Genomic DNA, 22,001 nt, shown 5'->3' on the forward strand with positions numbered 1-22,001 from the left:
TCCCCTGTAAATACTGACACACTCCCGGGACCCCTGTAAATACTGACACACTCCTGGGGACTCCGTGTAAATACTGACACACTCCCAGGGTCCCCCTGTAAATACTGACACACTCCCTGGGAACCCCCTGTAAATATTGACACACTCCTGGGAACCCCCTGTAAATACTGACACACTCCCTGGGAACCCCCTGTAAATACTGACACACTCTTGGGGACCCCCTGTAAATACTGACACACTCCCTGGGAACCCCCTGTAAATACTGACACACTCCCCAAGGACCCCCTGATAATGTTGACACACTCCTGGGAACCCCCTGTAAATACCGACACTCTCCCGGGGACCCCCTGTAAATACTGACACACTCCCAGGGACACCCAGTAAATATAGACAAACTCCCTGGAACACCCTGTAAATATAGACACTCTCCCGGGGACCCCCTGTAAATACTGACACACTCCCAGGGACCCCCTGTAAATACTGACACACACCCAGGGACACCCAGTAAATACCGACACACTCCCGAGGACACTGTAAATACCGACACACTCCCAGGGACCCCCTGAAAATACTGACACACACCCAGGGACACCCAGTAAATACCGACACACTCCCGAGGACACTGTAAATACAGACACACTCCCCGGGATCCCCTGTAAATACTGACACACCCCCAGGGACACCCAGTAAATACCGACACACTCCCGAGGACACTCTGTAAATACCGACACACTCCCCGGGATCCCCTGTAAATACTGACACACTCCTGAGGACACCCTGTAAATATAGACACAATCCCGGGGACCCCCTGTAAATACTGACACACTCCCAGGGACACCCTGTAAATACTGACACAATCCCGGGGACCCCCTGTAAATACTGACACACTCCCAGGGACACCCAGTAAATACTGGCACAATATAATAAAAGCAAAATACTGCGGATGCTGGAAATCTGAAACAAAAACAAGAAATGCTGGATTCACTCAGCAGGTCTGGCAGCATCTGTGGAAAGAGAAGCAGAGTTAACGTTTCGGGTCAGTGACCCTTCTTCGGAACTGGCACAATCCTGGGGACCCCCTGTAAATACTGACACACTCCCGAGGACACGCTGTAAATACTGACACACTTCCAGGGACACCCAGTAAATACTGACACAATCCCGGGGACCCCCTGTAAATACTGACACACTCCCAGGGACACCCTGTAAATACTGACACAATCCTGGGGACCCCCTGTAAATACTGACACAATCCCGGGGACCCCCTGTAAATACTGACACACTCCCAGGGACACCCAGTAAATACTGACACACTCCCGGGGACCCCCTGTAAATACTGACACACTCCCGGGGACCCCCTGTAAATACTGACACAATCCCGAAGACCCCCTGTAAATACTGACACACTCCCAGTGATCCCCTGTAAATACTGACACACTCCCGGGACCCCTGTAAATACTGACACACTCCTGGGGACTCCGTGTAAATACTGACACACTCCCAGGGTTCCCTGTAAATACTGACACACTCCCGGGGACCCCCTGTAAATACTGACACACTCCCGGGGACCCCCTGTAAATATTGACACACTCCCTGCAGACCCCCTGTAAATACTGACACACTCCCGGGACCCCTGTAAATACTGACACACTCCTGGGGACTCCGTGTAAATACTGACACACTCCCAGGGTCCCCTGTAAATACTGACACACTCCCGGGGACCCCCTGTAAATCCTGACACACTCCCAGGGACACCCTGTAAATACTGACACAATCCTGGGGACCCCCTGTAGATACTGACACAATCCCGGGGACCCCCTGTAAATACTGACACACTCCCTGCAGACCCCCTGTAAATACTGACACACTCCCTGGGACCCCCTGTAAATACTGACACACTCCCAGGCTCCCCTGTAAATACTGACACACTCCCGGGGACCCCCTGTAAATACGGACACACTCCCGGGGACCCCCTGTAAATACGGACACACTCCCTGCAGACCCCCTGTAAATACTGACACAGTCCCGGGGACCCCCTGTAAATACTGACACACTCCCGGGGACCCCCTGTAAATACTGACACACTCCCTGCAGACCCCCTGTAAATACTGACACACTCCCGGGACCCCTGTAAATACTGACACACTCCCTGGGACCCCCTGTAAATACTTGCACACTCCCTGAGGACCCCCTGTAAATATTGACACACTCCCTGCAGACCCCCTGTAAATACTGACACACTCCCAGGGTCCCCTGTAAATACTGACACACTCCCGGGACCCCTGTAAATACTGACACACTCCTGGGGACTCCGTGTAAATACTGACACACTCCCAGGGTCCCCTGTAAATACTGACACACTCCCGGGGACCCCCTGTAAATACTGACACACTCCCTGCAGACCCCCTGTAAATACTGACACACTCCCAGGGTCCCCTGTAAATACTGACACACTCCCGGGGACCCCCTGTAAATACTGACACACTCCCTGGGACCCCCTGTAAATACTTGCACACTCCCTGGGAACCCCCTGTAAATACTGACACACTCTTGGGGACCCCCTGTAAATACTGACACACTCCTTGGGAACCCCCTGTAATTACTGACACACTCCCTGGGAACCCCCTGTAAATACTGACACACTCTTGGGGACCCCCTGTAAATACTGACACACTCCCTGGGAACCCCCTGTAAATACTGACACACTCCCTGGGAACCCCCTGTAAATACTGACACACTCTTGGGGACCCCCTGTAAATACTGACTCACTCCCTGGGTACCCCCTGTAAATACTGACACACTCTTGGGGACCCCCTGTAAATACTGACACACTCCCTGGGAACCCCCTGTAAATACTGACACACTCCCCAAGGACCCCCTGATAATATTGACACACTCCTGGGAACCCCCTGTAAATGCTGACACACTCCCCGGGGACATCCTGTAATTATTGACACACTCCCGGGACCCCCTGTAAATACTGACACACTCCCCAAGGACCCCCTGATAATATTGACACACTCCTGGGAACCCCCTGTAAATACTGACACACTCCCCGGGGACATCCTGTAATTATTGACACACTCCCGGGACCCCCTGTAAATACTGACACATTCCCGGGGACACCCTGTAAATATTGACACACTCCCGGGAACCCTGTAAATACTGACACATTCCCGGGGACACCCTGTAAATATTGACACACTCCCCGGGAACCCCCTGTAAATACTGACACACTCCTGGGAACCCCCTGTAAATACTGACACACTCCCCAGGGACCCCCCGTAAATACTGACTCACACCCGTGACCCCCTGTGAATATAGACACACTCCTGGGGACCCCCTGTCAATACTAACACACTCTCCGGGGACCCCCTGTAAATACTGACCCACTCCCGGGGACCCCCTGTAAATACTGACACACACCCGGTGACCCCCTGTAAATACTGACACACTCCTGGGGCCCCCTTGTTAATACTGACACACTCCCCGGCGACCCCCTGTAAATACTGACACACTCCCAGGGACCCCCTGTAAATACTGACACACTCCCGGGGACCCCCTGTAAATACTGACACACTCCCTGCAGACCCCCTGTAAATACTGACACACTCCCAGGGTCCCCTGTAAATACTGACACACTCCCGGGGACCCCCTGTAAATACTGACACACTCCCTGGGACCCCCTGTAAATACTTGCACACTCCTGGGAACCCCCTGTAAATACTGACACACTCTTGGGGACCCCCTGTAAATACTGACACACTCCCTGGGAACCCCCTGTAATTACTGACACACTCCCTGGGAACCCCCTGTAAATACTGACACACTCTTGGGGACCCCCTGTAAATACTGACACACTCCCTGGGAACCCCCTGTAAATACTGACACACTCCCTGGGAACCCCCTGTAAATACTGACACACTCTTGGGGACCCCCTGTAAATACTGACACACTCCCTGGGAACCCCCTGTAAATACTGACACACTCTTGGGGACCCCCTGTAAATACTGACACACTCCCTGGGAACCCCCTGTAAATACTGACACACTCCCCAGGGACACCCTGTTAATATTGACACACTCCTGGGAACCCCCTGTAAATACTGACACACTCCCCAAGGACCCCCTGATAATATTGACACACTCCTGGGAACCCCCTGTAAATGCTGACACACTCCCCGGGGACATCCTGTAATTATTGACACACTCCCGGGACCCCCTGTAAATACTGACACACTCCCCAAGGACCCCCTGATAATATTGACACACTCCTGGGAACCCCCTGCAAATACTGACACACTCCCCGGGGACATCCTGTAATTATTGACACACTCCCGGGACCCCCTGTAAATACTGACACATTCCCGGGGACACCCTGTAAATATTGACACACTCCCCGGGAACCCCCTGTAAATACTGACACACTCCTGGGAACCCCCTGTAAATACTGACACACTCCCCAGGGACCCCCCGTAAATACTGACTCACACCCGTGACCCCCTGTGAATATAGACACACTCCTGGGGACCCCCTGTCAATACTAACACACTCTCCGGGGACCCCCTGTAAATACTGACCCACTCCCGGGGACCCCCTGTAAATACTGACACACACCCGGTGACCCCCTGTAAATACTGACACACTCCTGGGGCCCCCTTGTTAATACTGACACACTCCCCGGCGACCCCCTGTAAATACTGACACACTCCCAGGGACCCCCTGTAAATACTGACACACACCCGGTGACCCCCTGTAAATACTGACACGCTCCCGGGGACCCCCTGTAAATACTGACACACTCCCGGGGACCCCCTGTAAATACTGACACACTCTCGGCAACCCCTCCCCTAACCTTACCATAAGCCAAAGGAAACCGAGTGCATTCATTTTAATTATGCTCAGCAACAGAAATAATAATGGTGATGTTCAGCACCATTTGCAACTCCTCAGATACTGAAGCAGCCCGTGTCCAGATGCAACAAGACCTGGACAACATCCAGGCTTGGGTTGATAAGTGGCATGTAACATTCGTGCCACACAAGTGCCAGGCAATGACCATCTCCAACAAGAGAGAATCTAACCACCTCCCCTTAATGTTCAAGAACAAAGAACAAAGATAATTACAGCACAGGAACAGGCCCTTCGGCCCTCCAAGCCTGCGCCGATCCAGATCATCTCTCTAAACATGTCGCCTATTTTCTAAGGTTCTGTATCTCTTTTCTTCCTGCCCATTCATGTATCTGTCTAGATACATCTTAAAAGACGCCATCGTGCCCGCATCTACCACCTCCGCTGGCAATGCGTTCCAGGTGCCCACCACCCTCTGCGTAAAGAACTTTCCACGCATATCCCCCCTAAACTTTTCCCCTTTCACTTTGAAATCGTGTCCTCTAGTAATTGAAACCCCCACTCTGGGAAAAAGCTTCTTGCTATCCACCCTGTCTATACCTCTCATGATTTTGTACACCTCAATCAGGTCCCCCCTCAACCTCCGTCTTTCTAATGAAAATAATCCTAATCTACTCAACCTCTCTTCATAGCTAGCGCCCTCCATACCGGGCAACATCCTGGTGAACCTCCTCTGCACCCTCTCCAAAGCATCCACATCCTTTTGGTAATGTGGCGACCAGAACTGCACGCAGTATTCCAAAATGTGGCCGAACCAAAGTCCTATACAACTGTAACATGACCTGCCAACTCTTGTACTCAATACCCCGTCCGATGAAGGAAAGTATGCCGTATGCCTTCTTGACCACTCTATTTACCTGCGTTGCCACCTTCAGGGAACAATGGACCTGAACACCCAAATCTCTCTGGACATCAATTTTCCCCAGGACTTTTCCATTTACTGTATAGTTCACTCTTGAATTGGATCTTCCAAAATGCATCACCTCGCATTTGCCCTGATTGAACTCCATCTGCCATTTCTCTGCCCAACTCTCCAATCTATCTATATTCTGCTGTATTCTCTGACAGTCCCCTTCACTATCTGCTACTCCACCAATCTTAGAGTCGTCTGCAAACTTGCTAATCAGTCCACCTATACTTTCCTCCAAATCATTAATGTATATCACAAACAACAGTGGTCCCAGCACGGATCCCTGTGGAACACCACTGGTCACACGTCTCCATTTTGAGAAACTCCCTTCTACTGCTACTCTCTGTCTCCTGTTGCCCAGCCAGTTCTTTATCCATCTAGCTAGTACACCTTGGACCCCATGCGCCTTCACTTTCTCCATCAGCCTGCCATGGGGAACCTTATCAAACGCCTTACTGAAGTCCATGCATATGACATCGACAGCCCTTCCCTCATCAATCAACTTTGTCACTTCCTCAAAGAATTCTATTAAGTTGGTAAGACATGACCTTCCCTGCACAAAACCATGTTGCCTATCACTGATAAGCCCATTTTCTTCCAAATGGGAATAGATCCTATCCCTCAGTATCTTCTCCAGCAGCTTCCCTACCACTGACGTCAGGCTCACCGGTCTATAATTACCTGGATTATCCCTGCTACCCTTCTTAAACAAGGGGACAACATTAGCAATTCTCCAGTCCTCCGGGACCTCACCCGTGTTTAAGGATGCTGCAAAGATATCTGTTAAGGCCCCAGCTATTTCCTCTCTCGCTTCCCTCAGTAACCTGGGATAGATCCCATCCGGACCTGGGGACTTGTCCACCTTAGTGCCCTTTAGAATACCCAACACTTCCTCCCTCCTTATGCCGACTTGACCTAGTGTAATCAAACATCTGTTCCTAACCTCAACATCCGTCATGTCCCTCTCCTCGGTGAATACCGATGCAAAGTCTCTTTCTCTTTTGGGCCTCCTTATCTCGAGAGACAATGGATACGCGCCTGGAGGTGGTCAGTGGTTTGTGAAGCAGCGCCTGGAGTGGCTATAAAGGCCAATTCTGGAGTGACAGGCTCTTCCACAGGTGCTGCAGAGAAATTTGTTTGTTGGGGCTGTTGCACAGTTGGCTCTCCCCTTGCGCCTCTGTCTTTTTTCCTGCCAACTACTAAGTCTCTTCGACTCGCCACAATTTAGCCCTGTCTTTATGGCTGCCCGCCAGCTCTGGCGAATGCTGGCAACTGACTCCCACGACTTGTGATCAATGTCACACGATTTCATGTCGCGTTTGCAGACGTCTTTATAACGGAGACATGGACGGCCGGTGGGTCTGATACCAGTGGCGAGCTCGCTGTACAATGTGTCTTTGGGGATCCTGCCATCTTCCATGCGGCTCACATGGCCAAGCCATCTCAAGCGCCGCTGACTCAGTAGTGTGTATAAGCTGGGGATGTTGGCCGCTTCAAGGACTTCTGTGTTGGAGATATAGTCCTGCCACCTGATGCCAAGTATTCTCCGAAGGCAGCGAAGATGGAATGAATTGAGACGTCGCTCTTGGCTGGCATACGTTGTCCAGGCCTCGCTGCCGTAGAGCAAGGTACTGAGGACACAGGCCTGATACACTCGGACTTTTGTGTTCCGTGTCAGTGCGCCATTTTCCCACACTCTCTTGGCCAGTCTGAACATAGCAGTGGAAGCCTTACCCATGCGCTTGTTGATTTCTGCATCTAGAGACAGGTTACTGGTGATAGTTGAGCCTAGGTAGGTGAACTCTTGAACCACTTCCAGAGCGTGGTCGCCAATATTGATGGATGGAGCATTTCTGACATCCTGCCCCATGATGTTCGTTTTCTTGAGGCTGATGGTTAGGCCAAATTCATTGCAGGCAGACGCAAACCTGTCGATGAGACTCTGCAGGCATTCTTCAGTGTGAGATGTTAAAGCAGCATCGTCAGCAAAGAGGAGTTCTCTGATGAGGACTTTCCGTACTTTGGACTTCGCTCTTAGACGGGCAAGGTTGAACAACCTGCCCCCTGATCTTGTGTGGAGGAAAATTCAAAGATGCAAAGTACTCGTTTAGAATCTCACCCATTTTCTCTGAGTCCAAGCATAACATTCCTCCTTTGTCCTTTAGTGGGCCAATCCTTTCTCTAGTTACCCTCTTTCTCCTTATATATGAATAAAAGGCTTTGGAATTTTCTTTAACCCCGTTTGCTAAAGATATTTCATGACCCCTTTTAGCCCTCTTAATTCCTCGTTTCAGATTGGTCCTACATTCCCGATATTCTTTCAAAGCTTCGTCTTTCATTAGCCGCCTAGACCTTATGTATGCTTCCTTTTTCCTCTTAGCTAGTCTCACAATTTCACCTGTCATCCATGGTTCCCTAATCTTGCCATTTCTATCCCTCATTTTCACAGGAACATGTCTCTCCTGCACGCTAATCAACCTCTCTTTAAAAGCCTCCCACATATCAAATGTGGATTTACCTTCAAACAGCTGCTCCCAATCTACATTCCCCAGCTCCTGCCGAATTTTGGTATAGTTGGCCTTCCCCCAATTTAGCACTCTTCCTTTAGGACCACTCTCGTCTTTGTCCATGAGTATTTTAAAGCTTACGGAATTGTGATCACTATTCCCAAAGTAGTCCCCTACTGAAACTTCAACCACCTGGCCGGGCTCATTTCCCAACACCAGGTCCAGTATGGCCCCTTCCTGAGTTGGACTATTTACATACTGCTCTAGAAAACCCTCCTGGATGCTCCTTACAAATTCTGCTCCATCTAGACCTCTAACACTAAGTGAATCCCAGTCAATGTTGGGAAAATTAAAATCTCCTATCACCACCACCCTGTTGCTCCTACATCTTTCCATAATCTGTTTACATATTTGTACCTCTATCTCATGCTCGCTGTTGGGAGGCCTGTAGTACAGCCCCAACATTGTTACCGCACTGAATCCCCCACTATCAACATCCTGGGGGTCACCATTGACCAGAAACTGAACTGGACCAGCCACATAAATACTGTGGCTACAAGAGCAGGTCAGAGGCTGGGAATTCTGTGGCGAGTAACTCACCTCTTGACTCCTCATTGCCTGTCCACCATCTGCAAGGCACAAGTCAGGAGTGTGATTGAATACTCTCCACTTGCCTGGATGGGTGCAGCTCCAACAACACTCAGGAAGCTTGACACCATCCAGGATAAAGCAGCCCGCTTGATTGGCACCCCATCCACCACCGACAAAATTCACTTCCTCCACCACTGACGCACAGTGGCAGCAGTGTGTACCATCTACAAGATGCACTGCAACGACTCACCAAGACTCCTTGAATGACACCTTCCAAACCTGCGACCTCCATTACCTAGAAGGACAAGGGCAGCAGATGCATAGGAACACCATCACCTGCAAGTTCCCCTCCAAGCCACACACCATCCTGACTTGGAACTATATCGCCGTTCCTTCACTATCGCTGGGTCAAAATCCTGGAACTCCCTTCCTAACAGCACTGTGGGTATACCTAGCCCAAATGGACTGCAACGGTTCAAGGCAGCTCACCACCACCTTCTCAAAAATGCTGGCCTAGCCAGCGACGCCCACATCCCATGATCAAATAAAAAAACTGTCAGCAAACTCAGAAAATAGAGAGACTGACAAAGGAGCAGAAACCAGACTGGCTTGGAGACTTTGAAGGGCCCAGAGTTAAGAACTAAAGTTCAGAACAACAACAACTTGCATTTTTATAGCCACTTTAACATAGTTAAACATCCTACGGTGCTTCACAGAAGTGTTATCAAACTAAATTTGACACTGAGCTACATCGGGAAGTATTAGGACAGGTGACAAAAGCTTGGTCAAAGGGATAGTTTTTAAGGAGTTTCTTAATGGAGGAACAAGACATCAAAAGGCGGAGAGGTTTAGGGAGGGAATTCCAGAGCTTAGGGCCCAGGCAGCTGAAGAGATTGCCACCAATCAGGGATGCTCAAGAGGCCAGAATTGGAGGAACGTAGAGATCTTAGAGGGTTTGATTAGATTAGAGATACAGCACTGAAACAGGCCCTTCGGCCCACCGAGTCTGTGCCGAACATCAACCACCCATTTATACTAATCCTACACTAATCCCATATTCCTACCAAACATCCCCACCTGTCCCTATATTTCCCTACCACCTACCTATACTAGTGACAATTTATAATGGCCAATTTACCTATCAACCTGCAAGTCTTTTGGCTTGTGGGAGGAAACCGGAGCACCCGGAGAAAACCCACGCAGACACAGGGAGAACTTGCAAACTCCACACAGGCAGTACCCGGAATCGAACCCGGGTCCCTGGAGCTGTGAGGCTGCGGTGCTAACCACAGCGCCACTGTGGTTGTGGGGCTGGAAGACGTTACAGAGGTAGGGAGGGGTGAGGCCATGGAGAGATTTAGGAACAAGGATGAGAATTTTAAATTGAGACATTGCAGGATTGGGAGTCAATGTAGGTCGATGAGCACAATGGTTGATGGGTGAAAGGGTCTTGGTGTGAGTTAGGACTTGGGCAGCTGCGTTTTGGATGATCTCAAGTTTACGGAGGGTAGAATGTGGGAGGCCAGCCAGGGGTGTGCTGGAATAAGGACAAGATGATTAAACAACTAACTGGGGGAGGAGGCTTCAGAAATGGGGGAGCTCTGCCCATCAGTGCAAAAGACAAGGTTTGAGATGGTCTTTGCCTGGCACTTGTGTGGCATGAATGTTATAGCCAGAGCCTGGATATTGTCCAGGTCTTGCTGCATGTGGGCACGGACTGCTCTGGTATCTGAGGTCGCCAATGGTGCTGAACATTGTGCAATCATCAGCGAATATCCCCACTTCTGACATTATGATTGAGGGAAGGTCATTGATGAAGCAGCTGAAAATGGTTGGGCCTAGGACACTACCCTGAGGAACTCCTGCAGTGATGTCCTGGGACTGAGATATTTGGCCTCCAACAACCACAACCATCTTCCTTTGCACTAGGTATGACTCCAACCAGTTGAGATTTTCCCCCCTGATTCCCCTTGACTTCAGTTTTGCTAGGGCTCTTCGATGCCACATTTGGTCAAATGCTGCCTTGATGTCACTCTCCCTCACCTCTGGAATTCAGCTCTTTTGTCCATGTTTGGACCAAGGTCTTAATGAGGTCAGGAGCTGAGTGGCCTTGGCGGAACCCAAACAGAGCATCAGCAAGTAGGTTATTGGTGTGTGGGTGCCGCTTGATGGCACTGTCGATGACACCTTCCATCACTTTACTGATGATTGAGAGTAGACTGATGGGGCGATGATTGGTCAGGTTGGAATTGTCCTGCTTTATGTGTACAGGACAGACCTGGGCAATTTTCGTCATTGCTGGGTCGATGCCAGTGTTGTAGCTGTACTGGAACAGCTTGGTTAGGGGTGTGGCTAGTTCTGGAGCATAAGTCTTCAGTACTACAGTGGGATATTGTCAGGGCCCACAGCCTTTGCAGTATCCAGTGCCTTCAGCCGTTTCTTGATATCACGTGGAGTGAATGGAATTTGCTGAAGACTGGCATCTGTGATGCTGGGGACCTCAGTAGGAGGCCGAGATGGATCATCAACTTGGCACTTCTGGCTGAAGATACTTGGCCAGGGATGCCCACATTCCTTGAAAGAATATAGAGAGGACATGGATGAGGGTTTCAGCAGCAGATGAGCTGAGGTAGGGATGGAGTTGTGCAATGTTATTGAGATGGACGTAGGCAGTCTTGGTGATGGAGAGGATAGGGGGTCTGAAGCTCATCTTGTGGTCAAGGTTGAGGACAGGACGGTTCAGCAAGGATAATATTTCAACAGACTCCGCTTCAACCCGCAATACAACTGTATCCTGAAGCAGGAGCAAATGTCACTCCCTGAGGGAGGAGGGAGATGGCGGGAGGTGTCCCTCAGTGGGCAGCACGCTTGCTGAACATGATGGGTTCAAGCCCCATTCACACAACCCAGGCTGACAGTAGCAGTGTAATACTGAGGGAAGGCTGCCTTCAGATGAGGCATTAAACCGAGGCCCCACCTGTCCTCTCAGTTGGATGCAAAAGATTCCCTGGCACTATCTTTTTATCACATTTGATGCTCGTGTGAGCTTTCTGTGTGCAAATTGGCTGCCGCGTCTGCTAATGAGCAAAGTGATTCCACTTCAAAAAGTACTCTGTTGGCTATGGGATGTCCCGAGATGATAGAAGAGGCAATGGAAATACCAGTCCTTTGCTTGTCCAGAAGGTTTACTAAATGAGGATCGCTGCAGATTAGCGCAAATTAAATAAATGGGGAAAACGCTGGAGACAGATAAGCTATTTCTCATCGACGATTAGACAGGAAAGAGCCTGATTTTGCCGAGCGAATTAATATCAAGTGTGTTAATGAGCTCAGATTTGCATAAAACCTGTTCTGTTCCCTGTTGCCTTTCCAGTTAAGCAGACAGCTGTTGACTCTTGGTGCAGGCTGTGTCTAATGTGTTTTGACATTTTAATTTGATGCCACGTTCCTATTTGCCCACGAGCAAAGACTCAGCCAACAACTAAGAAACAATCTGTCTCCCCTCATCCAGTCTCCAAGTTTAACCCTTTGGAGGGAAGCCTGATCTTCCTTCAAAGCTCAGTTAGCAACAGGGGATTTCTCTGAGGTTTGCAAGATACTGGGAGAAAAATCCAGCAAATTTCCACCCGGTCTCCCTCACACCCTGCAATGCCTCATCTGGAATCTACTGGCCAGACGTTACCTAGACCCTCATGACACATCTGAGGAAACGTGGTGCAGAGAAATGATTGGCTGCAATTGTAGCGGTTATGTTACTGGACTCGTAATCCAGATTGATAGCTGGTAGTTGTTTATGCTCCATTGTAAAAGTAAACTAACAACTCCTGAGGTTTCATTTTACCTTCCAGATGCTCGATGCTCAGGATGTAAACTGGTTGCTAAGGAACGGTCACACTCCAAGACGTAAATTGGCAACACCGTACAATTTAGAAAAAAAAAACCTCAGCAGTTTTGAAAGAATCTGTGTTTCGACAGCATCTTTCATCACCTTACAGCAGTTTGTCAGGTGCACTCGGTGGATTGTAGGCAAGTGCTTATAACCAAGCAAGCTTCCACAAACAGCAATGGTCGAGGAATAAATACTGATCAGGAGGGCGCGGAGAATTCCTCAGCTCTTCTTCAAAATAGTGACATGGGATCCACCTGAGAGGGTAGACGGGGGTCTTGGTTTTTCATCTCATCTGAAAGAGGGCACCTCCGACAGTGCAGCACTCCGTCAGTACTGACCCTCCGACAGTGCAGCACTCCCTCAGTACTGACCTTCCGACAGTGCAGCACTCCCTCAGTACTGACCCTCCGACAGTGCAGCACTCCCTCAGTACTGACCCTTTGACTGTGCAGCACACCCTCAGTACTGCACCTCCGACAGTGCATCACTCCTTCAGTACTGCACCTCCGACAGAGCAGCACCCCGTCAGTACTGCCTCTGCGACAGTGCAGCATTCTATCAGTACTGCACCTCCGACAGAGCAGCACCCCCTCAGTACTGCCTCTGCGACAGTGCAGCATTCTATCAGTACTGCACCTCCGACAGAGCAGCACCCCCTCAGTACTGCCTCTGCGACAGTGCAGCATTCTATCAGTACTGCACCTCCGACAGTGCAGCACCCCCTCAGTACTGCACCTCCGACAGTCCAGCACTCCCTCAGTACTGCACCTGCGACAGTGCAGCACTTCCTCAGTACTGCACCTCCGACAGTGCAGCAGTCCCTCAGTACTGCACCTCCGACAGTGCAGCACTCCCTCGGTACTGCACCTCCGACAGTGCAGCACTCCCTCGGTACTGCACCTCCGACAGTGCAGCACTCCCTCGGTACTGCACCTCCGACAGTACAGCACTCCCTCGGTACTGCACCTCCGACAGTACAGCACTCCCTCGGTACTGCACCTCCGACAGTACAGCACTCCCTCGGTACTGCACCTCCGACAGTACAGCACTCCCTCGGTACTGCACCTCCGACAGTACAGCACTCCCTCGGTACTGCACCTCCGACAGTACAGCACTCCCTCGGTACTGCACCTCCGACAGTACAGCACTCCCTCGGTAGTGCACCTCCGACAGTGCAGCACCTCCTCAGTACTGTGCTGAAATGCCGCCCTGGATTATGTGTTCAATTCTCTGAATTGGGGCTGAGTCAGACCCATGACCTTGTGACTCAAAGGCGCGAGAGTTCCCCCTGAGCTCACAATATGTAATAAAACCACAAGGTCACTGTGGTAACTAGTACACTCACATCACATTCCACTGACCACTATTCAAATGCTCAGATTCCGCACATAGAAAGGGGAATGGAGTCAGAGCCATTTACGGCACCAAGGAGGCCATTCGGCCCATCGAGTCTATGTCGGCATCAAGTCAACTAGGCCATTAGGCTCATTGTCATTCATCCACCAAAATGAGTCCAGGAAAACTAGCAGCTTTTAAAGGAGGAGCTGGTTGAAACTGGTCTCCTGTGATCCTCCCCACTCCCGTCCCTAATGCTCCAAGATTTTTCGATTGAAGTTCTGGTCACCACACTTTAGGAAGGATGTGAGGGTCCTTGAGAGGGTCCAGAGGAGATTTACCAGAATGGTTCAAAGGATGAGGGATTTTAGTTACAAGGTTAGGTTGGACAAGCTGGGGTTGTTCTCCCTGGGGCAAAGGAGATTGAGCAGAGATTTGATAGAGGTGTTCAAGATTATGACAGGTTTGGATAGGGTAGACAAAGCAAAGCTGATCCTGTTAGCTGATGGTGCAAGGACTGCGGACACAGATTTAAGATTTTGGGAAAGAGATACAGGAGGTTTCGGGTTAGGTATAGAAAAACTTTCTCACGCAGTGAGTGACAATGATCTGTAACTCGCTGCCCATGAGGGTGGTGGAAGCAGAGACGATCAATGATTTCAAAAGGAAATGGGGATGGGCACTTGAGGGAAGTCAACTTACAGGGCTACAGGGATCGAGCAGGGGAATGGGACTGAGTGGATTGCTCTACAGAGAGCTGGCATGGTCTCGATGGGCTGGGTGGCCTCATTCTGTGTTGTAATGACTGTATGATGTGGTTGAGTCCTTGGGTAGAGGGTTCCTGGCCTGTGGAGGGAGATTAAGTAGGTGGGTAGAACAAACTTTGCACTTGCCAAGGTTCCTTTGCCCCAGTGTTCCGATGCTGTGGCAGTCCCTATTCTGCCTACCCTTCAAATTTTTCTCCCCTCTCACTTTTCCTCTCCCTTATTCTCATCACCCTTCTTTTTCAGAATTGCCCTTCTTAGGAGGGCGAGACATTCTAAACCATAACCTCAGGTGTCAGCCACTCACAGTGGTACTGAGCTGGGATCTCAGCAAGTCTCGGTGGGATCAGGGAAGCTACCGGAAAATCAAGAAGAGAGGTGGTACCAGCAGCTGCGTCACTGCAGGGTTAAACACGGCACAGTGACGTGATTAATAGCAGGCCGGTTACCTTGGAAATCCATAAAACAGCATTGAATGCCACAAATAAACATCTTATTTCAATTTTCTTCAAAGCATAATCGCAAATTGAAGCTGAAAAGATCCATCCACCAGTCTTTACTTTGCAATTTAATACAGGAGCATTCATCAAACAGGATGATCACATTCCACTAGAGTGGGAAATGAAAGCCTTATGTTGGCAGAGGGAATGTGAGAGGGAGGGAGTGGGGAATGTGTTGGGGGGAGTGGGGATTATATTGGGGAGGTGGGGTTTATACTGGGGGGAGTGGGGTTTGTGTTCAGGGGGAGTGGGGATTGTACTGGGGGAGTGGAGATTGTATTGGGGGTGGGGTTTGTATTGGGGGAGTGGGGATTGTATTGGGGGTGGGGTTTGTATTGGGGGTGGGGTTTGTATTGGGGGAGTGGGGATTGTATTGGGGGAGTGGGGATTGTACTGGGGGAGTGGAGATTGTATTGGGGGTGGGGTTTGTATTGGGGGAGTGGGGATTGTATTGGGGGAGTGGGGATTGTATTGGGGGTGAGGTTTGTGTTCAGGGGAGTGGGGATTGTACTGGGGGAGTGGGGATTGTATTGGGGGTGGGGTTTATGCTGGGGGGAGTGGGGTTTGTGTTCAGGGGGAGTGGAGATTGTACTGGGGGAGTGGGGATTATATTGGGGATGGGGTTTGTATTGGGGGTGGGGTTTGTATTGGGGGAGTGGGGATTGTATTGGGGGTGGGGTTTGTGTTGGGGGGAGTGGGGATTGTATTGGAGGAGTGGGGATTGTGCTGGGGATTGTGTTGGGGTGGGTGGGGATTGTGTTGGGGAGAGTGGTGATTGTGTTGGGGGAGTGAGGATTGTGTTTGGGGAGTGGGGATTGTGTTGTGGGGAGAGGGGATTGTGTTGGGGTGAGTGGGGATTGTGTTGGGGGAGTGGGGATTGTATTAGGGGGTGTGGGGATTGTGTTGGGGTGAGTGGGGATTATGTTGGGAGTGGAGATTGTATTGGGGGAGTGGGGATTGTGTTCGGGGAGTGGGGATTGTGTTCGGGGAGTGGGGATTGTGTTGTGGGGAGAGGGGATTGTGTTGGGATGAGTGTGGATTGTGTTGGGTGGAGTGGGGATTGTGTTGAGGGGACTGGGGATTGTGTTGGGGGAGAGGGGATTGTGTTGGGGTGAGTGGGGATTATATTGGGAGTGGAGATTGTATTGGGGGTGTGTGGGCATTGTGTTGGGGGGAGTGGGGATTGTGTTGGGGTGAGTGGGGATTATGTTGGGAGTGGAGATTGTATTGGGGGAGTGGGGATTGTGTTCGGGGAGTGGGGATTGTGTTGTGGGGAGAGGGGATTGTGTTGGGATGAGTGTGGATTGTGTTGGGTGGAGTGTGGATTGTGTTGGGTGGAGTGGGGATTGTGTTGAGGGGACTGGGGATTGTGTTGGGGGAGAGGGGATTGTGTTGGGGTGAGTGGGGATTATATTGGGAGTGGAGATTGTATTGGGGGTGTGTGGGCATTGTGTTGGGGGGAGTGGGGATTGTGTTGGGGGAGAGGGGATTGTGTTGGGGTGAGTGGGGATTATATTGGGAGTGGAGATTGTATTGGGGGTGTGTGGGCATTGTGTTGGGGGGAGTGGGGATTGTGTTGGGTGAGTGGGGATTATATTGGGAGTGGAGATTGTGTTGGTGGGAGAGGGGTTTGTATTTGGGGGGGTGTGGGGATTGTGTTGGGGGGAGAGGGGTTTGTATTGGGGCAGTGAGTGGGCTTTTTGTGTAATTCCTGGGCATTTTAGGAGCTCTGATATTTCCTTCCTCCTTAACTTTCTACAGGAATTTAAGATTCATCCTTGGTGTTCTGTAATCACCTCTTGTAGATCTCCTCCATTCGGGACCTCGATCCTTCAGCAAAATTTGTTAATAACCAAAAGACATTTTGGCTTTCACTTAATTTACACATTGAGGAGGGAATTTGATCTGTTCTATTTTAAAGAGTGATGTCTGGTCTTCTGCAGACAGCCTGAAACGGAGCCTGGGCAGAGGAGAGGGGTGGGGGGAAGGGTTGATGAACGGGTGGAAACAGGTAATAAGACAAGCCTGTTTGGAAGTTTGGTTTTCGCACGCCATTTTAGTGCTAATTGCTGATGATCATAGTTTTGAACTGTCTGAAGGAGCTAAACCCAGACTACAGTGTTAAACTCCAGAAAACTTGTTATGGAAGGATAATGCTGGAGCCTATCTTTATTCAGTTTCACATTTATTGTACAGAGTACAAGGATTACAAACATGTAGCTCCTCACTCAAACCCTCCACCAATCTCAGTAAGTGTCTGCTTATAAGTGCTCAAGCAAGACCCCGATTAACACCTTCCACCTGCATATAATAAAACAATTGTTACACAATTAACAGACTAACATGAAGGTCTAGAAATTGAAAGCTGATTAGAAGCAATTTTTGTGGAGTTGTATATGTGGGCTCCTCGCACCCACTTACACTGAAGGTGTGGGGTGCACTGTTGGGCACACAGTGTTGTGTTGTAGGATGTCTCAGGGACCGAAGTAGAGGGCGCACAAGCTCTCGGACACAGCACTGGAAGTCCTGAGGAGGCAGAATGTCCTGCCCTCTTTGCCCTCCTGCCCTCCTCAACCTTATGCCCTTCTGTCCTGCAGCTGCTGGTGTTGCTCTGCTTAGACCCATCTCGGCCTCCCAGTCCTCATCGAGATTAAGGGGGACCCCTAACAAGACACCTTAGTACTGCCCCATTTGCCAGTTCTGATGAAGGGTCACTGACCTGAAACGTTAATTCTGCTTCTCTCTCCACAGATGCTGCCAGACCTGCTGAGCATTTCCAGCATTTTCTTGTTTTTATTTCAGTACTGCCCCTGCAGATGCATGGGAACACCACCACCTGCAAGTTCCCCTCCAAGTCACACACCATCCTGACTTGGAACTATATCGCCGTTCCTTCACTGTCGCTGGGTCAAAATCCTGGAACTCCCTTCCTAACAGCAAAAAAAAGGATGGACTGCAGTGATTCAAGAAGGAAGGTCACCACCACTTTCTCAACGGCAATTAGGGATGGGCAATAAATGCTGGCCTGGCCAGCGACGCCCACATCCCATGAAAGAATCAAAGAAGTGCAGCACTATCTCAGTACTGACCCTCTGACCGTGCAGCACTCCCTCAGTACTGACCCCCCGACAGTGCAGCGCTCCCTCAGTACTGACCCTCTGACAGTGCAGTACTCCCTCAGTACTGCACTAGGGGTGTCAGCCTGTGGCATTGTCTCAAGTCACTGGAGTGGGACTTGGACCCACTACGTTCTGACTCAGAGGTTGAGCTGCCCACCGAGTCACAGCTGACAACAGACTATCCCGAGCCTGGGGCCGTCCACTAGGGTTGCGGAAACCACCCACAAGCTACTGAATGGTAAATTGCACTGGTAAAGCAGATGGTTTTGAGAGTGGGATTGGAAGTTGAACATTTAATTTATCTGTGGGAAGCCTTGGTAATCTGCTGTAGGGTGTAAGGCTCAATACAGACAGGGAGTGGTGAGGGGTGGGTGGGAATAAGGGGGTTTTTGGGTTTTGAGGGCGGGCTTGGGGTGTGTCATGTTGTGCAAGAGTCGGAATCTCGCAGCGAGTCTGGGGCACCAGTCTTACTAGCCTGGCCTGGTTACAATTTACATTCTCACTGACCCCTTGGAAAGCTTGGTCGATGGGTGAGAAGCAGGAATTCGGGCAGTGGGCAGACTGTGGTAAGCAGTGAGGCCTTGGGGGGAGGATCTGGATCCTCGGAATTGGTAAGGAGCTTTGCAGAAGACATAACAGAATCTTTAACTCATTCAATGTATAAGGTATATAAGCAGTGCATAATACCTCCGTGTGCGTTTCCCCAAAAGGTCATGCACAAAGAGCAGGGCGGGAGGTGGGTTGGGTATGGGTGGCTCTAACATTCCCCCCACGTGCACACCTTTTCTTGCCATGGCTAGTTTGATGATTGCTGATAATGTCTGTTAATATTCTAGAGCAGAAAACATCCAGAAGTAAATGTAGAGAAGCACAGGAAAGACACCAGTGCGGACAGTCAGAAGATATGCCTCAGTGCCTGCAAAGTCAAATTGAGGAAAAGTGCTAAGGAAAATGGAAATGACAGACAAAATTCCACAGATGGCAAATGTATCTGTGTTCCCACAGATACAGAAGTGAAAGAGTCCGAGAGATTCAAGAGAACAATAGACAAACGACAAAACAGCAAAAAGAGAATGAATGTGGGCAGCAGCTCTGTCTTGAGTACAATTGCAGCTCAGGAGGTGAGGTTTGTGGAGGGCGAACAAGGTCAGTACGTTGAGTAGGAGGGAGGTAATGTCAGGGAAGGTTCCCTGAACTGTGCAGACATTGAACATCAAGCCGATTTGGTAGATCAGAATGGAAGCTAGTCAAGTCAGTCAAGTGACCCACAGACAAACAAGGCACGTCACGAATCCCAGTCCATCCAACATAGAGTCATAGAGTTATAGTGCACAGAAACAGGCCCTTCGGCCCATCGTGTCTGTGCCGGCCATACAGCACCCAACTCTTGTAATTCCATATTCCAACATCACGGTCTTCCCAGAACACACCCTCCGCTCATCCCTCATTTTAGGAAGCGGTAATTTCTTTCCTGACAACAGCAAATTGCATTTATATAGCGCCTTTATCATTCCAAAGCGCTTCACAGCAATGTAATCAGACAAAATTTGACGCTGAGCCAGGTAAGGATATATTACAACAGGTGACCAAAAGCTTGGTCAGAGATGTAGGATTTAAGGAGCAGCTTACGAAGAGAGAGAGAGCTAGAGAGGCGGAGAGGTTTAGGGAGGGAATTCCAGAGCTGGGGACCCAGGCAGCTGAAGACACAGCCGCCAATGGTGGAACGATTAAAATTGGGGATGCGTAAGAGGCCAGAACTGGAGGAGCACGGAGATCTCAGAGGGTTGTGGGGCTGGAGGAGGTTACAGGGATAGGGATAGAGTGAGGCCAAGGAGGGATTTGAAAACAAAAGATGAGAATTTTAAAATTGAGGCAATTCCAGACAAGGAGACAGTGTCATTGAGTGAGCACAGGGATGATGCGTGAACAGGATTTGGTGCGGGTTGGGATATAGGCAGCAGAATTTTAAATGAGCTCAAGTTTATGGAAGCTGGAAGATGGGAGGCTGGTCAGGAGAATGTTGGAATGGTCAAGTCTAGAGGTAATAAAGGCACGGATGAAGGTTTCAGAACAGATGAGTTGAAGAGGGGGGTGGAGACGGGTAATGTTATGGAGGCAGAAGTAAGTAGTCTTGGTGATAGAGTGGATATATAGTTGGAAGCTCACCTCAGCACCAGATATAGCACCAAGGTTGCGAACAGTCTGGTTCAGGGAGAAGGATAGATGTGGTGGAAAGGGAGCTGAATTTGTGGTGAGGACTGAACACAATGACCTTGGGTTTATGCAATATGTAATTGGGAGGAGATTTCTGTCTGTCCATACAGGATGTTGGGAAAGCAGTGTGATAATGAGAAACAGCAGTGTCCCCTTACAAGAGAAAACATGAAATTGTGTTGATATCTTTGTAAAGTCTCCATCAACCTGCTCCACTCAAAATATCCAACTCCCTTATTGAAGGAATAAAAAGTGAAAATGCTGGGAAGACTTAGTGGGTCAGGCAGCATCTATGTAGAGAGAAACAGAATGTTTCAGATCAATGATCTTTCATTGGGACTTGCAAATGTTAGAGATTTTTTTTATTCGTTTGGTGTATGTGGGCGTCACTGGCCAGGCCTAATTGCCCTTGAGAAGATGGTGGTGAGCTGCCTTCCTGAACCGCTGCAGTCCATGTGGGGTAGGTACACCCACAGTGCTGTTAGGGAGGGAGTTCCAGGATTTTGACCCAGCGACAATGAAGGAACGGCGATATAGCTCCATGTCAGGATGGTGTGTGACCTGGAGGGGAACTTGCAGGTGGTGGTGTTCCCTTGCATCTGCTGCCCTTGTCCTTCTAGGTGGTAGAGGTCACAGGTTTGGAAGGTGCTGTTTAAGGAGCCTTGGTGCGTTGCTGCAGTGCATCTTGTAGATGGTACACACTGCTGCCCCTGTGCATCGGTGGTGGAGGGAGTGAAAGCTTGTCGATGGGGTGCCAATCAAGCGGGCTGCTTTGTCCTGGATGGTGTCGAGCTTCTTGAGTGTTGTTGGAGCTGCACCCATCCAGGCAAGTGGAGAGTATTCCATCACACTCCTGACTTGTGCCTTGTAGATGGTGGACAGGCTTTGGGGAGTCAGGAGGCGAGTCACTCGCTGCAGAATTCGCAGCCTCTGACCTGCTCTTGTAGCCACAGCATCTATGTGGCTGGTCCAGTTCAGTTTCTGGTGAATAGCGACCCCCCAGGATGCAACAGTTTTAAGCAAATACAGAGGCAGGGAAAGCGGGGAGAAGGGGGCCTGAAATAATCTAAAGTAATGGCCTGTGATGGGGTGGAAGGCACAAATAACAAGAGAAATAGGAGCAGGAAAGGCCTTACTGTTCTTCGAGCCTGCTCCACCATTCAGTAAGGTCATGGCTGATCCTCCACTTCCCTGCCTATCCCCATATCCCTTAATTCCCTAAGGGAATGATAGTGGCCTGCTGTACCTGCACAACATTGCAA

At 50.0% G+C, this 22,001-nt stretch overlaps 1 protein-coding gene across 3 annotated transcripts in view; it reads left to right on the forward strand.

The window, feature by feature from the left end:
- Positions 1–22,001, forward strand: part of LOC137371104 (cGMP-dependent 3',5'-cyclic phosphodiesterase) — a 372,354-nt gene that overhangs the window by 106,362 nt on the left and 243,991 nt on the right. The window contains exon 2 of one of the 3 annotated variants that reach the window (XM_068033044.1): positions 19,362–19,646. The exons of 1 other annotated variant lie outside the window; for it this stretch is intronic. In XM_068033044.1, the coding sequence (XP_067889145.1) occupies positions 19,362–19,646 (285 nt within the window). Of the gene's footprint in view, positions 1–19,361; positions 19,672–22,001 lie in introns of those variants that run through there. One more of the 3 variants, XM_068033046.1, reaches the window with a different exon arrangement.

Source organism: Heterodontus francisci, chromosome 6, assembly GCF_036365525.1.
Source record: "Heterodontus francisci isolate sHetFra1 chromosome 6, sHetFra1.hap1, whole genome shotgun sequence".
NCBI classification, from domain to species: Eukaryota; Metazoa; Chordata; class Chondrichthyes; order Heterodontiformes; family Heterodontidae; genus Heterodontus; species Heterodontus francisci.